This window comes from Toxorhynchites rutilus, chromosome 1 (genome assembly GCF_029784135.1).
Source record: "Toxorhynchites rutilus septentrionalis strain SRP chromosome 1, ASM2978413v1, whole genome shotgun sequence".
NCBI lineage: Eukaryota > Metazoa > Arthropoda > Insecta > Diptera > Culicidae > Toxorhynchites > Toxorhynchites rutilus.
This window is the reverse complement of record NC_073744.1, coordinates 40,020,670-40,044,396: the sequence shown is the minus strand read 5'-3', so window position 1 is coordinate 40,044,396 and position 23,727 is coordinate 40,020,670. Positions and strand designations below refer to the sequence as shown.

Here is a 23,727-nt window from a genome sequence, read left to right as displayed (position 1 = left end):
GGCACATTTAAAAATATTAAATGGATGCATTCAATAAAAGGGCATAACTTTCTATTAGATCCAACTGAAGTTAGGTCCTTATGTATCAAAAAGATCTATCTACAAAGTTAGGCATTATCAGTTAGGTCGTTTTTTCAAATTGTTTTGTTTTTGTTAATTATATGGTTGAATTCTCAAACAAAAAAATGCAATAAAAATTTTGTTTACATTTTCGAGTTAGGCCCTTTTGACATGTTGCTCTAGATTTCGTAGCCGAAACGTTTTCGACCGGTTTGTCCAGTCGACCATTGTGGAGGTGACCTTCAATTTGTCAAAACATCAGCAAAACTGTCAGAGCAGTTCCGTGAGCGACAAACGGAGTCATCATTGAAACGCGAAGTGAAACTTTTCTCCTCGTTGACCAGTGTTATTTCGCGTAGTGGCAGCTCATCAAAATGTCAATCGCGTTTTCACGCAAGAAAGTGATGTTATTAGGGAAGTGAACAGTGGAGAAAACTTTGTAATTTTTCGTGCGTGCGCGTCCCGTTGCCATTCTCCGCAACATACAGGTGGGAAAATGCAGAAAAATAATTGTCTCGTCTCGGTGTTGAGTGTGTAAATTCCTAAACCAAGTGTAGCAACAAATCTGCTGCAAGCCACTTTACGCGCAGCTGGCTAGAGGCGAACAAAAATGTTTACCAAAAAGTCCAACATCGATGTGAAAAAATCGACGGCGAAAATCCAGGACAGCAAGAAAGATTCGACCGCACGGCTGCGACATCTGAAGACAATTCTAGGTAAGTGAGGAAGCCGAGCCCTTTGAATCCCGCTTCAGAGCAAGGAGGCTAGCGGAAAGAAAAAGCAGCCCACGGATGTGTGGAAATTGCGGACAAAAATTTGCATATTCTGGTTTTGCATCCTTCCCTTTGACCCATGCAATGTTGTGATGTTTTCTCTCTCTCTCGATACATACACACACACATGATCAGCTTAAGCGCTGCCCAATAGACAGTAGTGTTTACTGTTTTGTTAGTATTAAGTTAGATTTGGTTTTAAGTTTTAGAAAACAATCATTTAAAATGAACGCTCAATTAGTGTAATTCTTATGGATGGTGTAATTATTTTACAGAAAAAAATACGGCTCATAAAGTATAACGTAAGCGGGAAATATATGTATTGTATTGTCAGCCTTCAACGAGTCAAAACAGCGAGGGTGTATTTGCAAACACTAAACAATTATCATATTATTTTAATTATTTGTACATTTACCAATTACTAACAGCCATCCCCTTGACTGGTCCTATCAAATATATCGGCGTATTTCGGATGGCGATTTACGTTCCATCGGCAGGTATCATCACATTTGAATTTATAATCATCCGATGTTTTTTCTGTTCTCCATGTGTCTATCCATCCTACGCTCCATCCATCGATTCACACATGAGCACTCGAGGTATCGTTACATTGAGATTCATTAGCAGACACCAGCCAGTACTAACTGTTTATTTCCATTGCATCAATTTTTTCTCACTGCAGTGTGTACTCATTGCTCTGCTCAGATGTGAAGAGATTGGCTGTTAGCAACAGGTACCCACCCCAATTGCTATCGATAGCTGTGGGGGTGCTGTTCGGTTTAGAAGAACCAACGATGGATTAGCCATCACAATCTGATCATACTTTTTACTTATATTTTCCGTTTCCCTACAACATCGAACAATAGAGAGTCATGCATGGATCACAGAACTAACAAGCAACCACAACCTACATTTGAACGGCGATCCGCTTTCAACCTTGATGTACGGTTATTAAATTCATTTTATTCGATACTTGAACCCGTTCATACGCATGCAATTACTCATCGGGAAGAAAGCAGAATATGTGTGATTCTTGACGTCTTTCGGTGTGAAAATTTTTCTCAAATGGCTAAATATTGTGTCATCGGATACAACACATTCGGCAATTGAAAAATTTCTCGATTGATCAAACTTGTTTTTATGCTCTATTCGAAAATATATCTCGAAAGCAGACGCCAGGTAAATTACATTGAAACATAATTGTATCTCACGATTCGCGGCGTGATATACCTATTGTATTTGTGGTTTGGTTGGTTGTTTATTTGTTTACGTTTATTTTCCGCACTTAACACACGCTGCTGCCGCTACTGGATGTGTTTTGCACACTTAAACGTGTGAGTTGATCCATTGTGCGTATTTCCTTCTAGCTTCCATGCACGCAAAATGATGTCCAATGAAGTATTGTATTAGGTTGCCAATAAAAATGGCCATCCCGAATTTCAAAAAATTACCACATAAAAAAATGTTCACCTCCTCGAAAAAACACCCTTTGCAAAACAGCTCAATTGACTCAAGGTGAAGGTGGAAGGAAGCCATTATAGTAGTTTAGGTAAAGCCAAGATGTGTGGAATAAAGGTGTGACCGTGTCGTCAATAAGTGCGCGAGGGGAAACGGTATAAATATACAGAGGACTGTGGAAAGGGATTTGACTGCAAATAGAGATGTCTAATTTTTTCGTTTATTCAATTGTCGATTAATTGTGGGGTCATTTTTAAATATTCGATTCATTCGAATAATTGTAGTTCAGTATTCGATTAATCGAGCAAATATTTATTTCTTGTAATCAAAAAGAACAGACATTCATGATAAAAAATATGATGGCATAATTCTAAAAATTACATTAAGGGGGTATTCTAGTGTAGAGACACGAATTTCGGACGTTTTTTCGAACTCCGTAAAAATAAAACAAAGAATATTTTTACTATCCATTATATCATTATTCGTTTATCTATCTTTCAACAATAAAACAAAAATAGGACGGAAAAAAAATATTCATAATTAGAATAGTTACATGCTGGTGAAGTGAGGGTGTTCAAAAAAAAGTTGTGCCATGGCGTACACGATTCCAGTCCTTCTGGTTATCTGAAACAAAAAAATCGAACAGATTCTGAATCAGTAAAGATGTCGCTATGGCATGAACCTCGGACAAGTCAAAAACATGGGTTTTAACAAAATGGCGGCCGTTTGAAAACAAAAATGCTGTTTAAAACGTTTTTTTTTGCGTTTACCGATTTTTTAAAAATAGTTAAATTAAAAAGTTATAATTTTTTATTGGCGATAGAGAGATGTATGCAGATTATTTTCATATAAATTTGACATAAATCGGTTCAGTAAAACTTGAGATATCGTGTACGCCAGTTAGAAAAAAAAACTAGTTCCGAGAGAAACGCGTTTGAAGTTCATTGTGATGGCCGTAACAGGTTAGATACCACATCACTAAAATGGCTCTAACTAGGTAAATAATAGGATTTTCGATAAATCCTTTCTAGAGTATATTCTTGAATGCCTAAACTACAGAAATATGGTAAAAAAAAAATTTCGATTTTTTCAGATTTCTAGACTAGAATACCCGCTTAAATATAATTTTGAAATAAACATGGTGCAGAATAATGGTTTTTGAATGAAATGGTATTTTAGTATATTGATAAATTTACCATTTCATGATTTTTTGAGGACGATTGAAAAAAAAAAATACACAATGAGAATGATGTACAATATTATTATTGTACCAACATAAATTTTTTTCTGTTCAAAATTACCTGTTCTTTGAATGTTGAATGAAATAGCTGATTTGTTTGAATATTTCTGCTTGGTCCTTATAGCTACTAGTTCAAAAGAGGTACATTTATAGAATCATTGACCACTAGTATGGTATATTTTTCTCGGCACTCTGAATTTGAATACTACTATTTTAGAACGGGAGCTGAGACCACTTTCTTTAAGTCCGCATTTTACTCCTGCAGACCCTAAATTCTTCTTCCCAGTCTCCTCCACCACCAGGGAAACATTTTTATGGTTCAACCGTAAATGATTTAGCATATCCGAAGAATTTCGACGAAACACCATGACGGTTAACACTCCTATACTCGCGCATAGGTCTGAGAGACCAAGAAATCAATAATTCGTTCATTTCTCAGAAAACATCAACACTACGACATTGCGATTCTCTCTAGCTTCGCCATTCGTTGTTCATCATCGTTTAGCGTATCGTATAAGTTGGTACGAAGGAGACGTATGTCACTTTTTCACAACCTTCGGTCTGAGACACCGACGCGCGTACAGGAGTAACTATTTTGGACAAGTGACTTTTTTTCCTATTTTAGAATATTGTTCAATGAAATGTATAAATTAATGTCAGTGGCGTGGAATATTTATTAAATATAGTGCATAATATCATTTTCGGACTATTCTTATTTGATTTTAGTCCTTTTGTCACCGGATTGACCGGATTCATATATTATTCGTCGATATACTCGTCGTTAGATTCATACGTGCAAAAGTAAAGTACAAATGTTTGACATTCGTTTAGTTGTTCACTAAATATAATCACGCATATACACACTTGTGAAATAAATGCACTTGCGGAAGAATTGTAAACTGTAAATTATAAATTAATCGGTGGCTTATAGTTATTTTTACAGTTACAGCTTCGGGTTTTTTTTTTCTATAATATATGAGCTGAACAATATCGACAATAAAACAAATAGCAGGAAGTTCCTAGAAATCCTTTTATATAATCTTTTTATGCCCCATCAAAAACAGGCATTAGGTTTTTGTTAACCAAGAACACAGAAACAAAGAATATTAGATATAGGAAAACCTGAAATTCCAGAAACATTACAATCGAATAATTAACCGACGTCTCTAACTGCAAAACGCGGGAAAAATACCTCCATCACCGAACGACACCGAAAGTCGATTTATTCTCTTGAGCTGAAACATATAAGATAGAGTATATTACAAACCTAACTTTAACCGTAAAAGACTTACCTTTCAACTTTTCAATGCTCTTATTCCCACCAAAACAATACCACACAAAAAGAGCAAAAAAAAGATATCGCAAAATATTGCAGATTGTTTACATACAAAATCCAAGATGGCTGAAAGGCCTTTCTCATAAGTCGCGCTACCGTATTGTATCTATCGTGGGTAAAGCCAAGATGTGTAGAATAAAGGTGTGACCGTGTGGTCAATAAGTGCGCGAGGGGAAACTGTATAAATATACAGAGGATTGTGGGAAGGGATTTGACTGCAAATAGAGATGTCTAAATTTTTCGTTTATTCGATTGTCGATTAATCGTGTGGTGATTTTTATATATTCGATTGATTCGAATAATTGTCTTTCAGTATTCGATTAATCGAGCGAATATTTATTTCTTGTAATCAAAACAAACAGACATTTATGATTAAAAAAATATGTCATAATTTTGAAGTTCATGATTTTTTGAGGATGATTGAAAAAAGAGCACACCATGAAAATGATGCACAATACAGGGCGGACTCGATTATATACAGTTTCTGATTCCTTTTCACTGTATATAATCGAGTCAGAAAAAAGTTTTTAATCGTTTTTGGTTTTTTTCATTTCTTGAATATAAAAGAGGAATTTGATTTTTGATTCACCCCCTCAAAGTCAGAAAATACCTTTCTCGCATGAAAAAAATAAATTTATCCAGATTCTTTCAGGAGGTAATAGACGATCATATTTGATGAATAAAAATCCTTCTACGCATATGTTCGAATTTCAACAATGAAATAGTAATAGAACTATTTTTTTTGTTTCGGACTTGTTGCCTCAAACTGGCTCTACTTTAAAAACTACGCTACGGAAGCCGATTCTGTTGCTTTCATTTGAAATATGAGAAAATTTTGTACAGGATATAGTAGAGGAACATCTAAATTAGTGGATTTTAACCTTTTTTTAAGTGGAAAACTTGAAAGTTAATAATATTTAATGTGTTATTAATTTTATCCTGAAAATTTATATTGAACTAGATCATTTCTATCAATTAAATTAAAGCTCTCTAACCGCTCTAAAATTTGTTTTTTGACACCCAACTTCTGCTTTTTTAATTTGGCTGCAATAACGATATAACGATATAACTGGTGAATACTCAAGCAAAATCTTCAAAAATGACGATTTTCACCCCACTGTACATGTAATAGCCACTTAAATTTCACCTTATCGTTAAAAGGTTACCTTCCTTCTTGAAATAAGTCATACTTAAAATATAAAAAAAATATTTTTTTCCAAACTGTATATAATCGAGTTCAAAATTGTATATAATCGAATCACATATTATCGAGTCTGTCGATATTAGTCGAGTCCGACATGCATTATTTTTGCACCAACCAAAATTTTGGCTGTTTAAAATTATTTTTTCTTCGAATGATGTTTGTTGAAATAGCTGATTTGTTTGAATATCTCTGCTTGGTCATAGAATCATTGATCACTAGTATGGTATATTTTCCTCGGCGCTCTGAATTTGAATACTACTATTTTAGGACGGGAGCTGAGACCACCTTCTTCAAGTCCGCATTTCACTCCTGCAGACCCTGAATTCTTCTTCTCAGTCTCCTCCACCACCTAGGAATCAAGGTTCTACCGTAAATGATTTAGCATATTTTATGAAGTTCGACGAAACACCATGACGGTTAAACAAATTTTGCACTGTATTTTCTGAAAAAAAATGGTTCCCTTTTTCATTAATCGCGATTACTTTGATAATTATTCGATGTATTCATACCCTGATTTTTCATTATTTGATATAAAATTACTGATACAGATATTCGATTATTTGAATTAATCGAACAATTAACCGACGTCTCTAGCTGCAAAACGCGGGTAAAATATCTCCATCGCCAACCGACACCGAGAGTCGATTTATTCTCTTGAGCTGAAACATATAATGCGATAGAGTATATTACCAAACTTAACTATAACCGTAAAAGACTTACCTTTCAACTTTTCAATGCTCTTATTGCCACCAAAACAATTCCACACACAAAGCACAAAAAAAAATATTGCAAAATATTGCAGATTGTTTACATACAAATTCCAAGATGGCTGAAAGGCCTTTTTCATAAGTTGCGGTACCGTATTGTATCTATCGTGGGTAAAGCCACGTGTAAAAATGAGGTAATAGAGTTTGTGAGAGAAGACCAAAACAAACAGTTTGTTTTGATTTTGGAACGTAAATAGACTTATCAGACTGTGTAGCGCTTCACTGACACAAATCCTAAATACATTTGAAAAAAATAACAATTCAATACTAATGTATGTATGAACGATATGTTCCGATGAACAATTGCAAATATAAATATATATACAGGCAAACCTTTTTTTGTGCGGGGGATAGGGACCGCACGAAAAAAATCGTGTTCGGTACACATATTAAAAAAAAAACTTTTTTTTGTGCGTTAGGTAGGGACCGCATAAAAAAAGTTTCCCCCACGAAAATGATTCAAATCCACACCGTTCGCCGTTCAATTACCTTTTGTTTCCCTGCTTTGCGATGGGACAGATTGCCTTTTCGGTAGCGCGGGGCTGAGATGTGCTTTTAGTTGCTTGTTGAAACGTGCAAAAACTCAGAAAAACTTAGAGCATTTGGTGGAAAGATTTTGGAAGTGGATAATTTAGACAAATATATACTTTTTGCGCACTGAAATGCGTATAAACCATCGAAAAAAAAAACTAGATGGACGATAACTTCGTCAAATTAGCTTCTTTTCATACACCGCACAAAAACAGGTTTTCCTGTAGGTGTATTTGCATATGAAGAAAAATTTTGATTAGCGTCGAGCGTAACATGAGCAATTTTATAACACATGCGAATTGGGGCTCTTTTGGTATTAACAAGTTCTTCCGCACAGTAACTCGATATTAATAATTCCTTAATATTTTCCTTCGTTGATCGAATTTTTTTCACATATTCACGTTGGAGAGCCTTAGCCCTTCTCTTCGTTGGCCGAGACATTTTGATTGAATGTAATACTTTTCCGTTTACTATTTTTTACAGCAGAGGCAGCCGTGGCAGTGTTCCCAGCTTTGCAATACAATTTTCTTAACCAATGTTGAAGTTACTGAAACTTACATTATAGACTCATTAAACGTAAAAACATTAGTTGTATTGATATCAACACAATATTATTTGATTGATTTTCATGCTATGAAACGCTATGACTCAGGAATAGAGTTTCATTGAGTGGTTTTTACAGCTGCTTCGATGATGTTGTCTGGCATCAGCTTCGAAAAAAGAAACGATGCTTTTATCAATACAAACAAAATCATTACGGAAAATTGAAAAATTTCACGTTTTCTTACTATGAGCAAGTTCATGGGTCCAATCGCAGAACTGTTCATTGATTAATCTTCTAATCGACCCCGTTGAATTTGCCTTTTACTATAAAATTTCTAGCATTTCTATCAAAACTCGTCATTATAATATCAGATTATTTTCAGACACAATCCTCGTTCAAGATTTTTCAACGACTTGCAAATAACATGTTTCTCCTTTACATGTAATAAATATTTTATACAGAAAATATGATAGAATAAAGAAAGCCTTAAATCGCAAAATTCCTTCCTCGAGTTCTGCTCTTATAAACACATTCGGCGATCTATTTTTATCAATATAGAAAGAAGACGATATAGGAGTGCGTTTTATCACATTAAAATCCATTTTCACTTTCGAACGAAGATCAATTTCGCTGGCGCATCACATCAAATGGACTAACAGCACTTGTCACTATGTAATTGTAAAACATATGGGAATTTAATTTTCCGAATTTTCGTGCCCTTCACATGCCAAATTTGGCTCCATTTGCTTGATTAGTTTTCGAGTTATGCAGAAATTTGTGTTTCATTTGTATGGCAGCCCCTCTAAGAGAGGAGAGAAGAGAATCTAACCATCGTAAAACATTTATTATACCCTAAAACCTCCACATGCCAAATTTGGCTCCATTTCCTTATTAGTTTTCGAGTTATGCAGAAATTTGTGTTTCATTTGTATGGCGGCCCCCCCTAAGAGAGGGGGGAGGAGTATCTAATCACCGTAAAAACATTTATTGCACCCTAAAACCACCACATGCCAAATTTGATTTCATTTGCTTGATTAATTCTCGAGTAATGCAGAAATTTGTGTTTCATTTGTATGACAGCCCTCCTTTAGAGAGGGGGTGGAGAGTCTAACCACCGTAGAAACATCAATTGCATCCTAAAACCATTTGTATAGCAGCCCTCCTTTAGAGAGGGGGGTGGAGAGTCTAACCACCATGGAATCATTTATTGCACCCTAAAACCTTCATATGCCTAATTAGGTTTCATTTGCTTGATTAATTCCCGAGTAATATAAGAATTTGTGTTTAATTTGTATGGCAGCCCCCCTTAGAGAGGGGGGAGGGGCCTTATACTATCACGAAAACCTTCCCCAGCCCCAAAAACCCCTACATACAAATTTTAATGTTGATCGGTTCAGTAGTTTCCGAGTCCATAAGAATCAGACAGACAGACAGACAGAAATCTATTTTTATACAGTAGAACCCCGGTTATCCGCGAAATAGTCTGGCTAGCTCGTCGCGGATAACGCAATAAAGGATTAAAAATGAGTGCGAAACACGAAAAAAAAGTTATTTCAGCATGGAAACTATGTTTTATCAATGCAGAAATCATTAGACTATCCATCCATAAGGTCGTGTACACCTGTGGTCAGCTATTGTGAAAGCCATGACCAAAACAAAAGTACATGAAACCTACCACTCACTGACAAATCTCGACTAATGCAGAAATTTGTGTTTCATTTGTAAGGCAGCCTTCCCTTAGAGAGGAGGTGGAGTGTCTAACCACCATAGAAACATTTATTGCCCCCTAAAACCTCCATATGCCTAATTTGGTTTCATTTGCTCGATTAATTCTCGAGTAATGCAGAAATTTGTGTTTCACTTGTATGGCTTGTATGTATGTATCCATTTTTATATATATAAAGATTGCGACGGCAGATAAAAATTTAATATCTTGTGAGTAATCGAGCAAAGTTTGGTTGATAATACTTGATGGGAAGTGTGTGAAAACTATCATTTTATTCACACTGTTTTATTGATTATTGATTTTCGGACGAGGGGTAAGGGAGAGAGATGAAAGAAATGAGCGCCATTGTGGCAACCATTTGTGGCTTCCTTCAACCTTCACATTAACATTAAGGGAGAGTGTCGTAAAGCGATGAAAGTTTGAGTTTTTTGAAACCCGAAAAATCACCCAAAGTGCGAGGGGGGTGCGTATGTGTACATGAAAATGGTGTTTTCGATTCTTTTATGCCAGATGTCTAGAAATTCCATGAAACGGCAAGTCATCTCGAAAAAAATCTTTTGTTAATAATCGACATTCTGGGATTTAGTTTTTCTTCGGAATATGAGACAAAACGTATGGTTTTGGGTGCCAATAAAAATAGTTATCCCGATTTTCTATTCGAATGTTGCTGCGAAATGTTTTTTTTTTAATTCGTTTATTTTTACAGGCTCAGTTACTTAAGTTTAAAGGAGCCGAATTCTTAAATATATTTTTAAAACTATATATATATAGAAACAATTTTCTTACATCTATGGTTAGTAAGGTGGAAAACCGATTACTCGCGGTGTACTCGAGTTTAGAAGGGTGACATATTTTTAGTAGAAGGATGGGATATAAGGAAATTGTAACAATGTTGATGAGCACTCAATTCTTAAATCTATTCGTATATCTATAGTTTATTTACATTTGAACTTATTCTACTATTTATAGCAAGGGGACGAATTACCCGCAAAGGAAGGAAAGGAGGGTATTAGGATGTAGGGACAATCACACACGAAGATCTATAGCTTTAAGGAAAACATTTGCGAAATGTTGATTCGCACAATAATATACTCTATGCAAAATAATAGCTCATTCGGATTTCTTTTCCTAGTGTCGCAGACGTTAAAATTTGAGTTTTATGAAAACCGAAAAATCACCGGAAATCGGGCTTTTTCCAAAATTTGTTTTGATGGCAAATGTCATATTACGGGTCAGACTCGATTATATGTGATTCGATTGTATACAATTTTGGACTCGATTATATACAGTTTGAAAAAAAAAAATTTCTCTATATTTCAAATATAACTTATTTCAAGAAGAAATGTAACCTTTCAACGTTATGGTGTAATTTAAGTTAAATTTTTCTTTAATTTTCACCAGGTATTGTTTATATCGATATTGCAGCCAAATTAAGAAAGATAGAAATTGAGTGTCAAAGAACAAATTATAGAGAAAAAGCTTCAATTTAATTGATAGAAACAATCTAGTCTATATATATAAGAATGGATTTCTGTTTGTCTGTTTGATTCTTATGGACTCGGAAACTACTGGACCGATCGACATGAAAATTGGTATGTAGGGGCTTTTGAAAATTCGAGTCAAAGAACGAAATGTAGAAAATTGTTTAAATTTTCTTAAAAAATACTAAAAATGTTTTGAATCAAAATTTTGCTGAAAAAAAAAATGTTTTAAAAATTAAAATTCATTTTTCTCAAAAACGTTTTTTTTTAATTCTCAACAAAAAATATGTGAATAGCTCTTACTATTTCCAACAAGTCGTCCATACATCGGAAGATGGGCACTTTTACAGGGAAAAAGCTTTTCGAACAACATTTTTTCATGTTTCCTTTGAAAAAATATGTACCTAACGTAAAATGGGTTAGTTTTCTTTGAAAAAATCTTATTTTTGCGAAAAATGCTGAATAAAGTATAAGATTAGTAAAATTCCTTGCTGTGGTGGCTGAGAGCAGACAAGCGACCGCAAAGAGTTAATCTTTAATTATTAGAAATTATTTTTTTTCGTTTGTAAATGTTTGTTTTCTGTTGACGCGACATGTATAACATTTTAAAAGGTATATGATTTTTTTAATATCGTTATCATTCATATTAGTTTTCTTAAATTTATTTTCATTGTAACTCCTAAATATATAGTTTTATCATGATCATATATTTGGAGAAGTTGTTGGAAGTCGTAAGCAAATTGATAAAATTTCATGGACATGGTGGTATAACACGTCAAAAAGGCCTATTTACTATAAAAAAGACAATAAATTAGAAATATTTTTTTTAAATATCTCGAGAACGGCTGCATTTAGAAGGAGATTGGTAATGAGCTTTTTTGTTTTAAATCACATTAATCACATTTTGTTTTAAATCACAAAAGCGTCGTCTATAGACGACATCCGCGCGACGTCCTGTGTGTACGAGCGTCGTCTTTAGACGACATGCAATTCATACTACTCTTCGATCTCACCAGCGCGATGTGCATACTTTTCGGCGCAGTGCTCCGTACAGAGGTAGCACTTTGGCGGAGCACACTGCCATAATGAAAGGGTTAACCCTTAGCGAACGAATGCCGCCATACATGCGGCATTCCGTTATATTTCAGGAATCCTGTGAGGTTATGCCTTTTTTATGCATACAACGTGATATTAATTATGCACCTTTTCTAGCTCGGGAAACAAAGCACTTAATTTCTTAAAAATCTGTCGACCAACTGGTCATCGTTCTAGAAAAATGCACTCGTTCGTTAAAGGTTAATATACAAAAATTCTAGGTTTCGAAAATTCATATAAATTCGATGTTCCACAAAGTTTGTTAGAAATAGGTTTACCGTCTTGGAATTATTTTCTGAAATTTCTTCATTACTTTTATTCATTACTTCGAATTTTTTTTACATGTAAAAAAAATTCGAAAATATATATTTTAGGCGGCTCGCACACCGGAGCAATAAGCAACTAGCAACTGTCAACATGCGATAAGCAATATTATCGCCAATGGAACAACAAATTATGTATAATATTGGAATGGAACAACGAAGAACAACAAATTATGTTGCCTGCTGCATATTGCGTATTGCAGTTTGCTAGTTGCTTATTGCTCCGGTGTGCGAGCCGCCTTAGATATCGCAAATTATTTTTTAATAATGATAAAAAGTGTAGTAATTTTTTTCCAGTGTATATTTTTTTCTATATATATATAGTATATCCTCAATTGCTGTGGAAAACTCATATTTCCTCCAAACCAAACGGAATACAGAGGAACCCCGATTATCCGCGAGCGGATGCCTCCTGGAATTTGCCAGTCGATGGAAGGTTCATGCTCTTTTGTTTTGGTGATAGCTTTCACATTATCTGCCTACGGAGGTACACGACCGTATAAATGGACCTCATTTTAAGTCCTTTATTACGTTATCCGCGATTTTTGTTATTCGCGTCGACATTGCCAGATTATTCCACGGATAATTGAAGTTCCACTGTACAAACTTTCATTCGAATCAAAAGTATGTTTTGTCATTTGTCGATTTTATTTGGAATTTCTCTATACAAAAAGTATGCCTAGTAGCTTTATGACATATTCGTCCCTAGCAGGGCTTCCAACATGTGACCGAGATAGCGCGAAATTCATATCTATGAAAAGCAGCAATTTCATACTTCTAATGCATTATTATCTATCTTTACAGACCACGTGGACAGCGAGGAAGCGAAAAACATCTTCGAAACCAACTATAGCCATGTTTACTACATCCTGTATGACACGTTCGTTCAAGCCGAAGCCAATCTACGTCAGCGAGGTGAGAAATTGAACAACTAATTAGGCAAACGTCACGAACAGGTTGCGAGAGCATATTTTCAATGTCAAGTCCAATTGCATACCCCATATATCGATGTTTGTTTTGACCCCGCCCCTTCCAAAATAGCTCTCCAAAAAATCCATATCAATCACAGAAGAATCTATCTCATTCCGTGTCACCGCCATTACCACTTCCGCCCCCGTATGGTTGTGTATATCGCTGTGCTGCTCACGTATCCGTCCTCGTCCTCGCTTCTGTTGTTTATATGTTGTCCATGTGGATTGGTTGTCCATAACGTGCTGTCTACCCAAAACAAACCTGACGAAAAATCCGAATAAAAGCCATCAACAATCAAAATTCATTGAACGAAAACGAATGACACCACGAAAATTAATTTGCACCTTTTCTCCTTTACCGCACATCTACAATAACGCAAATCCGCGCAAACCCGTAGAACTATCGTTCCATATCGGTAAGTGTGTTTGCCATGTTGCCATGGGGGTGTTCGATTCTTCGTTCATTTCGCTTGTTAGATCCCTGGTTTTTGTTTTTCTCTCCCATTTATAGTTACTTCCGAGTAGTTAAATTTGCACGAGTGAACTGCTTGCTCGCGGGGCATTTATTTGGCTTTAACTATTTTGTTTCGATGCATGTTTGTTCTATGTTGATGTTCGCATTAGGTCATTTGGATTTTTTCACATTCACAAACTAATAAGTTAGAACACACCACATGGTTTTGATGCTCGCTTGCGAATGAGGGTTAACTTATCCGTTGAAGACATTTTAGCGGTCATCATTGATAGTAATTTTAGTTTTAATCTTAAACCGGTAAACTCAGTAGAATCTTGGGGTGATTTGAACATCCGCTTACCATATTAGGTGAACCAAATTCAAATGCCGAACTAGAGCGCAATACAGAGACTTGAGACAATATAGTTACGTAAAGGTTTTTGTAACCCGCATAATAAATCCCAAGTTTCTGGACGCTTTATCTACAATGTACGATACATATTCTTTGAACGACAGTCTCGAATCCAATATCACTCCAAGATCTTCGACCCTTTCCTTTGAAATCGTGGAATGAGGGCATCTGAGAGTACGTATAAGAACTAGGATTAGGCGATCTTCATAAAAAGATTTATCTTGTAGAATCGATTTTTCAAACGACGTAGGGATCGATCCACTGATTAAGTCGAAAAATTCGAAAAAGTAAAAAGCTTTTTTTATCTGCTTATAGGACTGTCGTCTTTTCTTTAACTCCCTTTTTGCCCAAGGAAGTCATTTTGACTGCGTTTAAATTTCAATTAGAAAAACTAGAGGCGAATGAACTGAAAAGTGTAAAGCCTCTTTCATTCAACATCATCATCAATTAGAACAGGGGTTTTCGAAGTGGTCGACATAAACGAAAATTGATTTTGGGGGTCGACGAGGTCTAAACATTGACCCCCATTAATTAACACAAGTTCTTGTTTAAAACATTCAAGATGAAGTATAAGTTGTGTTACGTGATCCAATTTTATTTCTAGTAGAAGTATTATTGTTGTACTGTTCAAAAACTCAACAAATAGATGTGCGCTTATAAGTTCGTATAAGATGAAAAATTTGGCATTTGCGTTCTGAAATTTGTTGGAACTTGAATACACTCATTTACTTATTTAATTCTAGAGATTACATTAGTAGAAATAGAAAGAAAGTCACCAGGATCATCTCATAACACTGATTTTTTTTTAATATTATCATTAATGTGTGAACTTTGATGAGAAATAGATGTCGATTTTACAGGCTTAACCAACGGTTGCCAAACTGCCAGATTTGTCTCGAATCTTCCTGACTTTGGTAAAGCATCCATGTTCAGACCGTCCTTTGTCTAGTCCAGAATTTTCGCACTTTGCCCAGATTTTTCCAGTTTAAAAAAAATCAGCAATCACATTTGACTTAATTGAATTGGTTTGGAAGGCTATTTTGTGCTAGTTTTATTGAAACAGTTATTCAAAATGGCATCACTGATTTCACCGAAAGGATTCAGGCCAAACTGAGCTGACTTTCTTGGAGCACCGATAAACATGCTGGTTTATACAAAGAATGTAGTAAAGACATAAAGGAATGATGGATTTGTTGAAGCATGCTGCGACTGAGAAGCACAAAAGCGACTGCTGTGATCACGAATGTTCTCGGAGATGGAGGAACCCAGTAGTCATTTGCGAAGCAATCCGTTAAGTTTGATTGCCAACGAATCGACGGATCTGTCGAAGAAATAGTCACTAGCCTTTAGGTAGTCGTACACTGTCCAAATAATTCGGAGGTCAAATAATTGACACTGTTTGTACAAACACTATTATGTTTACCACTCTTCAATTATCAACAGTAGCAAATAGTGTCAAACATCGAACATGGAAAAAAAAATAGATTGAAATATTCAAGGTAACCTAACTATGTACCGACAGGTTCGAAGTACAGACCAAACAAATATTTTAGGTATATAATGTAATCGTAGTAGCATAGTAATACGCGTCGCTAAGGATTGTTAATAGTTGCTAAGAGATAGAATAAAATTTTCATTCCATTGCAAGCATTCAACTGAACAAGACGTTTGATTCATTTGCTCTGCAATAGGTTATGGGCCCAGGCAAATGGCCATAACTGAAGTTAAGAAGTAGTTTTATTTTAACTGAAGCATTAATCTCAAGAAGTGTATCAAGTAAGAAGGAGTATCCGAAGTAATCCGAAGTCAAGATGTCGCGAAACAATTCTAGTATCGGAGATGGGGCGAACGGAGCTGCAGCTGGACCAGGAAGTGTTCGAGTTGGCGGAGGTTCCGTGGCGTTGCCGGCCATTGAAAAGCGGAAGGGAAAATTTCACGACATGGGCGTTCGCGATGCGGATGATTTTGATCCGTGAAGGATGTTGGGAAGCAGTTAGTGCTGAAACCGACGAAGCACAAGCAGCGGTGCCAGCGGATATGAAGCAACGGGCATTGGCTACCATCTGTCTTAGTTTGGAAACCTACAACTATAGTTTGGTGCTGGATGCGGCCGATGCACGAGCTGCCTGGTAGAAGCTTGAAACGGCGTTCCAGGATAGCGGTCTGAATCGGAAGATTGGATTGTTACGAAAATTCACCTCGATACGTCTTGTTAACAGTTCCAGTGTGGAAGCTTATGTTGATGAGCTGATGAGCACAAGTCACAAGCTAGCGTCAGTGGGATTCAAAGTCGATGATTCCTGGTTTGCTGCGATGTTGCTAATGGGCTTGCCGGAGCAGTATGAGCCGATGATAATGGGACTAGAGGCGTCAGGTATTGCGCTGACAGCGGATGCAGTGAAGTCCAAGATACTTCAGGATGTGAAGATCGAACGGGGCGCAATGAATTGCAGTGACGAAGATGCTTTGTATGTCAAGCAGGGTTCCAGAAGGTTCAAACCAACGAAGGGTTCAAGCCGAGGAAGAATAAGGGTCTGTGTTCCATTTTCGCCATGGGAGATGTGATTACCAATGAATGGTACTTTGATTCTGGTGCCACTTGCCACATGGCACGGATGGAGCAGAAATTTGTGAACGAAGAGAAGGTGAACCATGATGTCGGAACGGCGAACAATACCAGCATGAAGGCCGTAGCGAAAGGTACCGTCGTTTTGAACAGTGACGATGGTCAAATCGATGTCAACGGAGTACTGAAGATCCCGGAATTAGCTACAAATTTGCTATCTGTAAGTAGCATCTGCAAAAAGGGAAAAACCGTTATATTCACCAAGGACAAATGTGAAGTTCGGGATGAAGACGGCGATCTGGTTATCACCGGTGTCGAGGAAGGTGGCCTGTACAAAGTCAATCGATCGGAGAAGTCACTTCTGGTAAGCGGTATTGAACTTTGGCATCGTCGTCTTGGACATCTCCACGAAGGTGGGCTGAAGAAGCTAAAACAGATTGCGGACGGAATCGATTTTCAAGTCGGGACGTTGAAGAATTGTGTTGCCTGTCTGGAGGGCAAACATGCGAGGCGTTCGTTTCCTAGCAGCGAGTCACGAGCTGAAGAGCTGTTGGAGTTGGTACACTCCGACCTCTGCGGTCCAGTAGAGGTTCCGTCGTTGGGTGGAAGTCGTTATTTTGTGACATTTTTGGACGACGCGAGCAAGCGCGTGGTGGTTTATTTTTTGAAGCATAAAAATCAAGCACTGGGGGCGTTCAAATCGTTTAAGGCCAAGGCGGAGAGACAAACGGGTAAGAAGCTGAAAATCCTGCGTTCAGACAACGGAAAGGAATATGTGAATGCAGATTTCCGGAAGCTGTTGGAGTCGGACGGGATCCGACATCAAACCACGTGCCCGTATACGCCCGAGCAGAACGGGGCGGCCGAGAGGATGAACCGCACGTTAGTAGAAAAACTGGGATGCATGCTCAACGATGCAAAGGTTGGAAAGGAGTTTTGGGCAGAAGCTATTTCGACTGCTGCTCACGTGGTGAATCGTTGTCCTACACGTTCCCTGAAGGACAAAACGCCTGAAGAGGCGTGGACAGGGAAAAAGCCGGATCTTGGGCATCTTAAGATTTTTGGTTCAAGAGTGGTGACCCTGGTTCCGAAGGCGAAAAGGAAGAAACTCGATCCCAAATCCGAAAAGGGTATTTTCGTTGGTTATTGTGAAGACACAAAAGGCTATCGGGTGTATGATTCTGAGAAGGGCAGTTTCCACATCAGCCGAGACGTCGTTGTTCTGGAGGAAGGTGTCGTTATTTGTGAGGTGGAACAACCAGTGAAGCCGGTGGAGTTCATGGAGCTTTGTTGGGACGAGTTCCGTGACCATCCTGCGTGTGGTACAGTCGAGCCTGTGACTGGTGCTGGAGTTGTTTGTGATAATCGTGATGAGATCGAGCCAGCGGAAGAAGCGATTGGTAACGATAGTTCGTTCAGCGAAGCGGATGACTACGAGGATGCCGTTGCCGATCATGCGCTCCCACCGCAACTAAATAGACTAGCTGATGAAATGCAGCAGGAGTTGAGGCGCAGCGGTCGGGAGCGCCGTTGTCCAGGCAAGTACAGTGACTTTGTTAATTACAGTTCATTTCCTGGCGGTGTTCATTCTCCTCAGTTAACCTCAAATACGACGAGCGATGAGGATATAATGGATGATCCGACAAGCTACGAAGAGGTTCTGCGACGACCCGACCGAGATTGCTGGATAGTGGCGATGCGCGAAGAGATCGCTTCCCTTAGCGAGAACAGGACATGGGTGCTCGCAGATCTGCCACGACCCACGATCCACGACCGGTTACGTTTTCTTGATGCAGGGAGGAGCGATCTCATGGAACGTCAAGAAACAGCCAACCGTAGCCCTCTCGTCCTGCGAAGCGGAGTACATGGCTATGTCTCGCACAATTAAGGAAGCTATGTGGTGGAGCAATTTGCAGTCGCAGTATTTCGAGGCCAGGCCGATTTCTGTACGTTGCGATAACCAGTCGGCAATCAGCATCGCAAACAACGGATCTTATAACCCCCGGACTAAGCACGTCAGTATACGATACCATTTCGTGCATGATAGCCTGCAAAATGGTGTTGTAAAACTAAGCTATATACCTACAACTGAACAGCCAGCTGACGGGTTCACAAAACCGATGACTGTTCAAAAGCAACAGAAGTTCCGAATGTTAACAGGCGTCGCGGATTAGGGAGGAGTAATGTAATCGTAGTAGCATAGTAATACGCGTCGCTAAGGATTGTTAATAGTTGCTAAGAGATAGAATAAAATTTTCATTCCATTGCAAGCATTCAACTGAACAAGACGTTTGATTCATTTGCTCTGCAATAGTATCCACTAACTGAACTAACTTGCTTGTCGTGTCATACATAGTCTAAGTGATTAACAACATGAACAAACTATTTCAAAGTGAGAGTCCCACCGATTCTTGGATATTTTTTCACAAATGAGTTTATGCAAACGCTAAAAGAACTGAATAAAGTTGGGTTTGATCAACAAAATTACGAGAGCTTGGAAAATGTCTAGGTTGGGACAACGGCTGAACTACTCATTAGGGAGTACGTAAACGATGGAAAAATATCTGTTGATCGGCTCAACGAATTTAAGGCTAATGTAATGCATCAACTTCAACTTCAACGACTCGGTTATGATAAATATGACCATACTGGACCTTTCCAATGTCATCAGAAGAACACATCAAACCATTCTACCGCTTACTGAAAATTTTCCCAATCTGGTTCCCAGAGAAATGATTCAGCCAATTTGATGAGGAATTCAGAGAGCTACGCAATGTTGGTTTTTCAGACTATTCAGTTTTGAGGCAAGGTTGTAGCCACAACTACCCGTGGTGGTGGAATGTCATTCCTGCAATTAAGAAAATTTATCGTAAAAATTTACTGAACACCGAAGAAAGTGGTTTGGTACACATGTCTGCAAACATCAAGTTTAAGTATAATGCGTCGATATATGATAAGAAGGAATAACTGTTAAACCATGTTTTACACATCAGACGTAAAAATGTTGATTGATTGTGTTGAACTATAGATAATTTAAACTTTTGCAGTTCTAGTCCTGTGAAGGGCCCTTCTGGACAAACTCAATCCTTCTCCTTCTTCACCTGCCTTGAGAAAAACACTTCATTGTTATTGCTCGTCAGCAAACCGTGTCTGCTTCCACAAACGTCAAACGACGTTCTCGTGAAAATGTTCAATAAAATTCGCAATTAAATATAGAAAATTTCGACAAAAATCCAGACAAATCCAGACTTTAGATTTTCCAACATCCAGATGTCTGCTCAATACACCTGACAACCCTATCTTAACCCTTTATAAGGCCGTGGAAACTAGGTAAGAAATTAGTTCAAATTTTAGAGAGCATAATCCTCAACCCCAAAAAACACTGCTTGCCGTTGCCCTGTAAGCTCATTTGATTGTGTCTTTGGTTATACAAAAATAAAAATAATATCTCTAGTGCAACGAAAACAATCTTTTTTATAGACTTACAAAGAAAAAATATAAAATATCAATTTTTCATCTATTTTTTCATTGAAGAAACTGCATGAACTTACACAGTAGATCCTAAATAGAACGCTTACAGTGAAAAACTCATCAACTTGTTGCATGTTCGACGAATTTGAACAGTTTTTTCCGGCGCTCTGGAATCGCGTTTTTTCTACATGAAAATGACTCCCAAATTAATATCGTACATTTTCAGCAGCTCTAAAAAAATTGGAGTACTGCCAGATACTTTCAGAAGTCTTTGGTTAAGCAAAATACTGAAATAATATTCCATGTGCGGCAAAAACAATTTTGGGTGGCAATATAATTGTTATGTCCTTATAACAGGTCAACCAACCGCAAAGTCTTTAAATTAGTAAGAATTTCGTATGAATAAGACAAAAACTTGAAATAGATTTTTTTTTTCAATTCATTTATTTGTAAGGCTCAATTGCATAAGCTTTGCGGAGCCGTTAATTCAAGATTTGTTTATACAAAATTCCAACTTAAATCTATGATTAGTAGACTTCGACCGATTACTCGCGGTTCACTCGAGGTTTTTTTTTTCTTTATTATAGTGACTTTCAACACATTTCGGCTGGTTCGTCACTTTTACTTCCATTTTTGAAAGAATGTCGGGAGTGAGAATTGAACTCGTGATCTCTGCGTGAGAGGTATGGATGTAACCACTACGCCAGATCGCCTCCCCTTCACTCGAGGATAGAGGGACAACAATTTTTGTGAGACGGGTCAGGTTAGGGATATGGATATGAGGTATCATTGTCTCAACCGAGGGTTGCCGCACGCACTGTAGCGTTGTGCATAATGACCAGGGATAGCATCTGGTGAAATCGATTTTTGTTTGAAAAAATTGAGTATAGGGGTCTGAGGTATCACTCAATTGACGAATTTCATGTCAACTCCATCTCAGATAGTAGTGAAACGTTGGGAGTGTAAAGAAATGGGTCATTTAAGCAACTTTGCATACTTGAAATATTCAAAAAAGAATTGGACTACTTTTGAAAAAAGTTAATTTTTTTTTCTTAATTTTTTACAAAAATTTATAACTTAAAAACTATGATACCTGCAAAATTCTTGTCAAAGGATAAAATGTAGGAAATTGTTTAAATTTTACCAAAAAAAATTTAGAAAAAAAATCGCTGGAAAAAAAGTTATTTTAAAATTTAAAATTCATTTTTCTCAAAACATTCTAAATATATATATATATATATATATATATATATATATATATATATATATATATATATATATATATATATATATATATATAAAAATGGAAAAATGGAGTGATGTATGTCTGTCTGTCTGATTCTTATAGACTCGGAAACTACTGAACCGATCGACATGAAAATTGGTATGTAGGGGTTTTTGGGGCCGGGGAAGGTTTTCGTGATATTTTGAGACCCCTCCCCCTCTCTAAGGGGGGGCTGCCATACAAATGAAACACAAATTTCTGCATTACTCGGAAATTAACCAAGCAAACGAAACCAAAGTTGGCATGTGAAAGTTTTAGGATGCAATAAATGTTTCTATGATGGTTAGACAGTCCTTCCCCCACTCAAAGGGGGGGGCTGCCATACAAATGAAACACAAATTTCTGCATTACTCGAGAATTAATCAAGCAAATTAAACCAAATTTGGCATGTGGAGGTTTTAGGATGCAATAAATGTTTCTATGGTGATAAGATACTCCTTCCCCCTCTCTTAGAGGGGGCTGCCATACAAATGAAACACAATTTTTTGCATTACTCGGAAATTAATCAATCAAACGAAACCAAAGTTGGCATGTGAAAGTTTTAGGGCGCAATAAATGTTTCTATGATGGTTAGACAGTCCTTCCCCCACTCAAAGGGGGGGCTGCCGTACAAATGAAACACAAATTTTTGCATTACCCGAGAATTAATCAAGCAAATTAAACCAAATTAGGCATATGGAAACTTTAGGGTGCAATGAATGTTTCTATGGTGGTTAGATACCCCTCCCCCCTCTCTTAGGGGTGGCTGCCATACAAATAAAACACAAATTTCTGCATTACTCGAGAATTAATCAAGTAAATGGGCGGGACGAAGTTTGCCGGGTTAGCTAATATATATATATATATATATATATATATATATATATATATATATATATATATATATATATATATATATATATATATATATATATATATATATATATATATATATATATAGGCAAACTATATATATATATATATATACGCGTGACCACAGTGCAAGTCGAAGGAAATTTCTTTTTCGACGAAAAATCCCCCGGCCAGAAAGGGAATCGACCCCGAACACCCGGCATGATAATGTGAAACGCTAACCACTCGGCCACGGGTGCACAGCTATCATGTCTATCTAATGTGAATCTATTCAGCTGTCAAAAAAGTCCTGCGGTATTTCCGCGAGGTGTCGTAAGCGCGTAGTTGTATTCATTGTATCGAGTCATACTATAGCTTGTTGGAAAGGTATTTTTTCGCGCTATAATATAGTCCTTGACAGTGTTTTGTTTGGTTAAGTCGTTCGTGAGTTATAGTGTCGCAAATATGGAGCAAAATAGAGAGAAAATCCGACATATTTTACAGTACTACTATGACATAGGCAAAAATGCATCTCAAGCTGCCAATAAAATTTGTGCAGTTTATGGACCCGATACAGTTTCCATTTCCACCGCACAACGATGGTTTCAACGTTTTCGTTCTGGTGTAGAGGTCGTCGAAGATGCGCCACGCTCCGGAAGGCCTGTCGTCGAAAATTGCGACAAAATCGCTGAATTAGCCGAGAAAGACCGGCATAGTAGCAGCCGTAGCCTCGGCCAAGAGCTGGGGATAAGTCAAACCGTTATTAACCATTTGAAGAAGCACAAAGAAGCTCGAATGACAACGCCAGGCCACACACTTCTTTGGTGACGCGCCAGAAGCTCCGGAAGCTCGGATGGGAGGTTCTTTTGCATCCTCCGTATAGTCCGGACCTTGCACCAAGTGACTACCACCTGTTTTTGTTCATGGCGAACGAGCTAGGTAGTCAGAAGTTAGCCACAAAAGAGGCCTGTGAAAATTGACTATCCGAGTTTTTTGCCAATAAGGAAGCGAGCTTCTATAACAGGGGTATTATGAAGTTGGCATCTCGTTGGGAACAAGTCATCGAACAAAACGGCGCATATTTGACTTAAAACAGATGATTGTAACTAATTTTATGAACAAATGAAAATTCAAAAAAAATACCGCAGAACTTTTTTGACAGCCAAATATTATCGACAATTATCAAGCCAGATTCAGGC

General features: G+C 37.4%; 1 protein-coding gene across 3 annotated transcripts in view; it reads left to right on the top strand.

Annotated features, from left to right (window-relative positions):
* The first annotated feature begins 326 nt into the window (after window positions 1-326).
* Window positions 327-23,727, top strand: part of LOC129763633 (probable Rho GTPase-activating protein CG5521) — a 32,173-nt gene continuing 8,772 nt past the window's right edge. For 2 of the 3 annotated variants that reach the window (XR_008740999.1, XM_055762871.1), the window contains exons 1-3: window positions 327-776; window positions 13,343-13,453; window positions 13,908-13,925. Coding sequence is in view for 2 of the 3 variants with exons in the window: in XM_055762871.1 (XP_055618846.1) it covers window positions 671-776; window positions 13,343-13,453; window positions 13,908-13,925 (235 nt within the window). In the remaining variant the exon portion in view is untranslated. The remainder of the gene's footprint in view (window positions 777-13,342; window positions 13,454-13,907; window positions 13,926-23,727) is intronic. The other variant, XM_055762872.1, reaches the window with a different exon arrangement.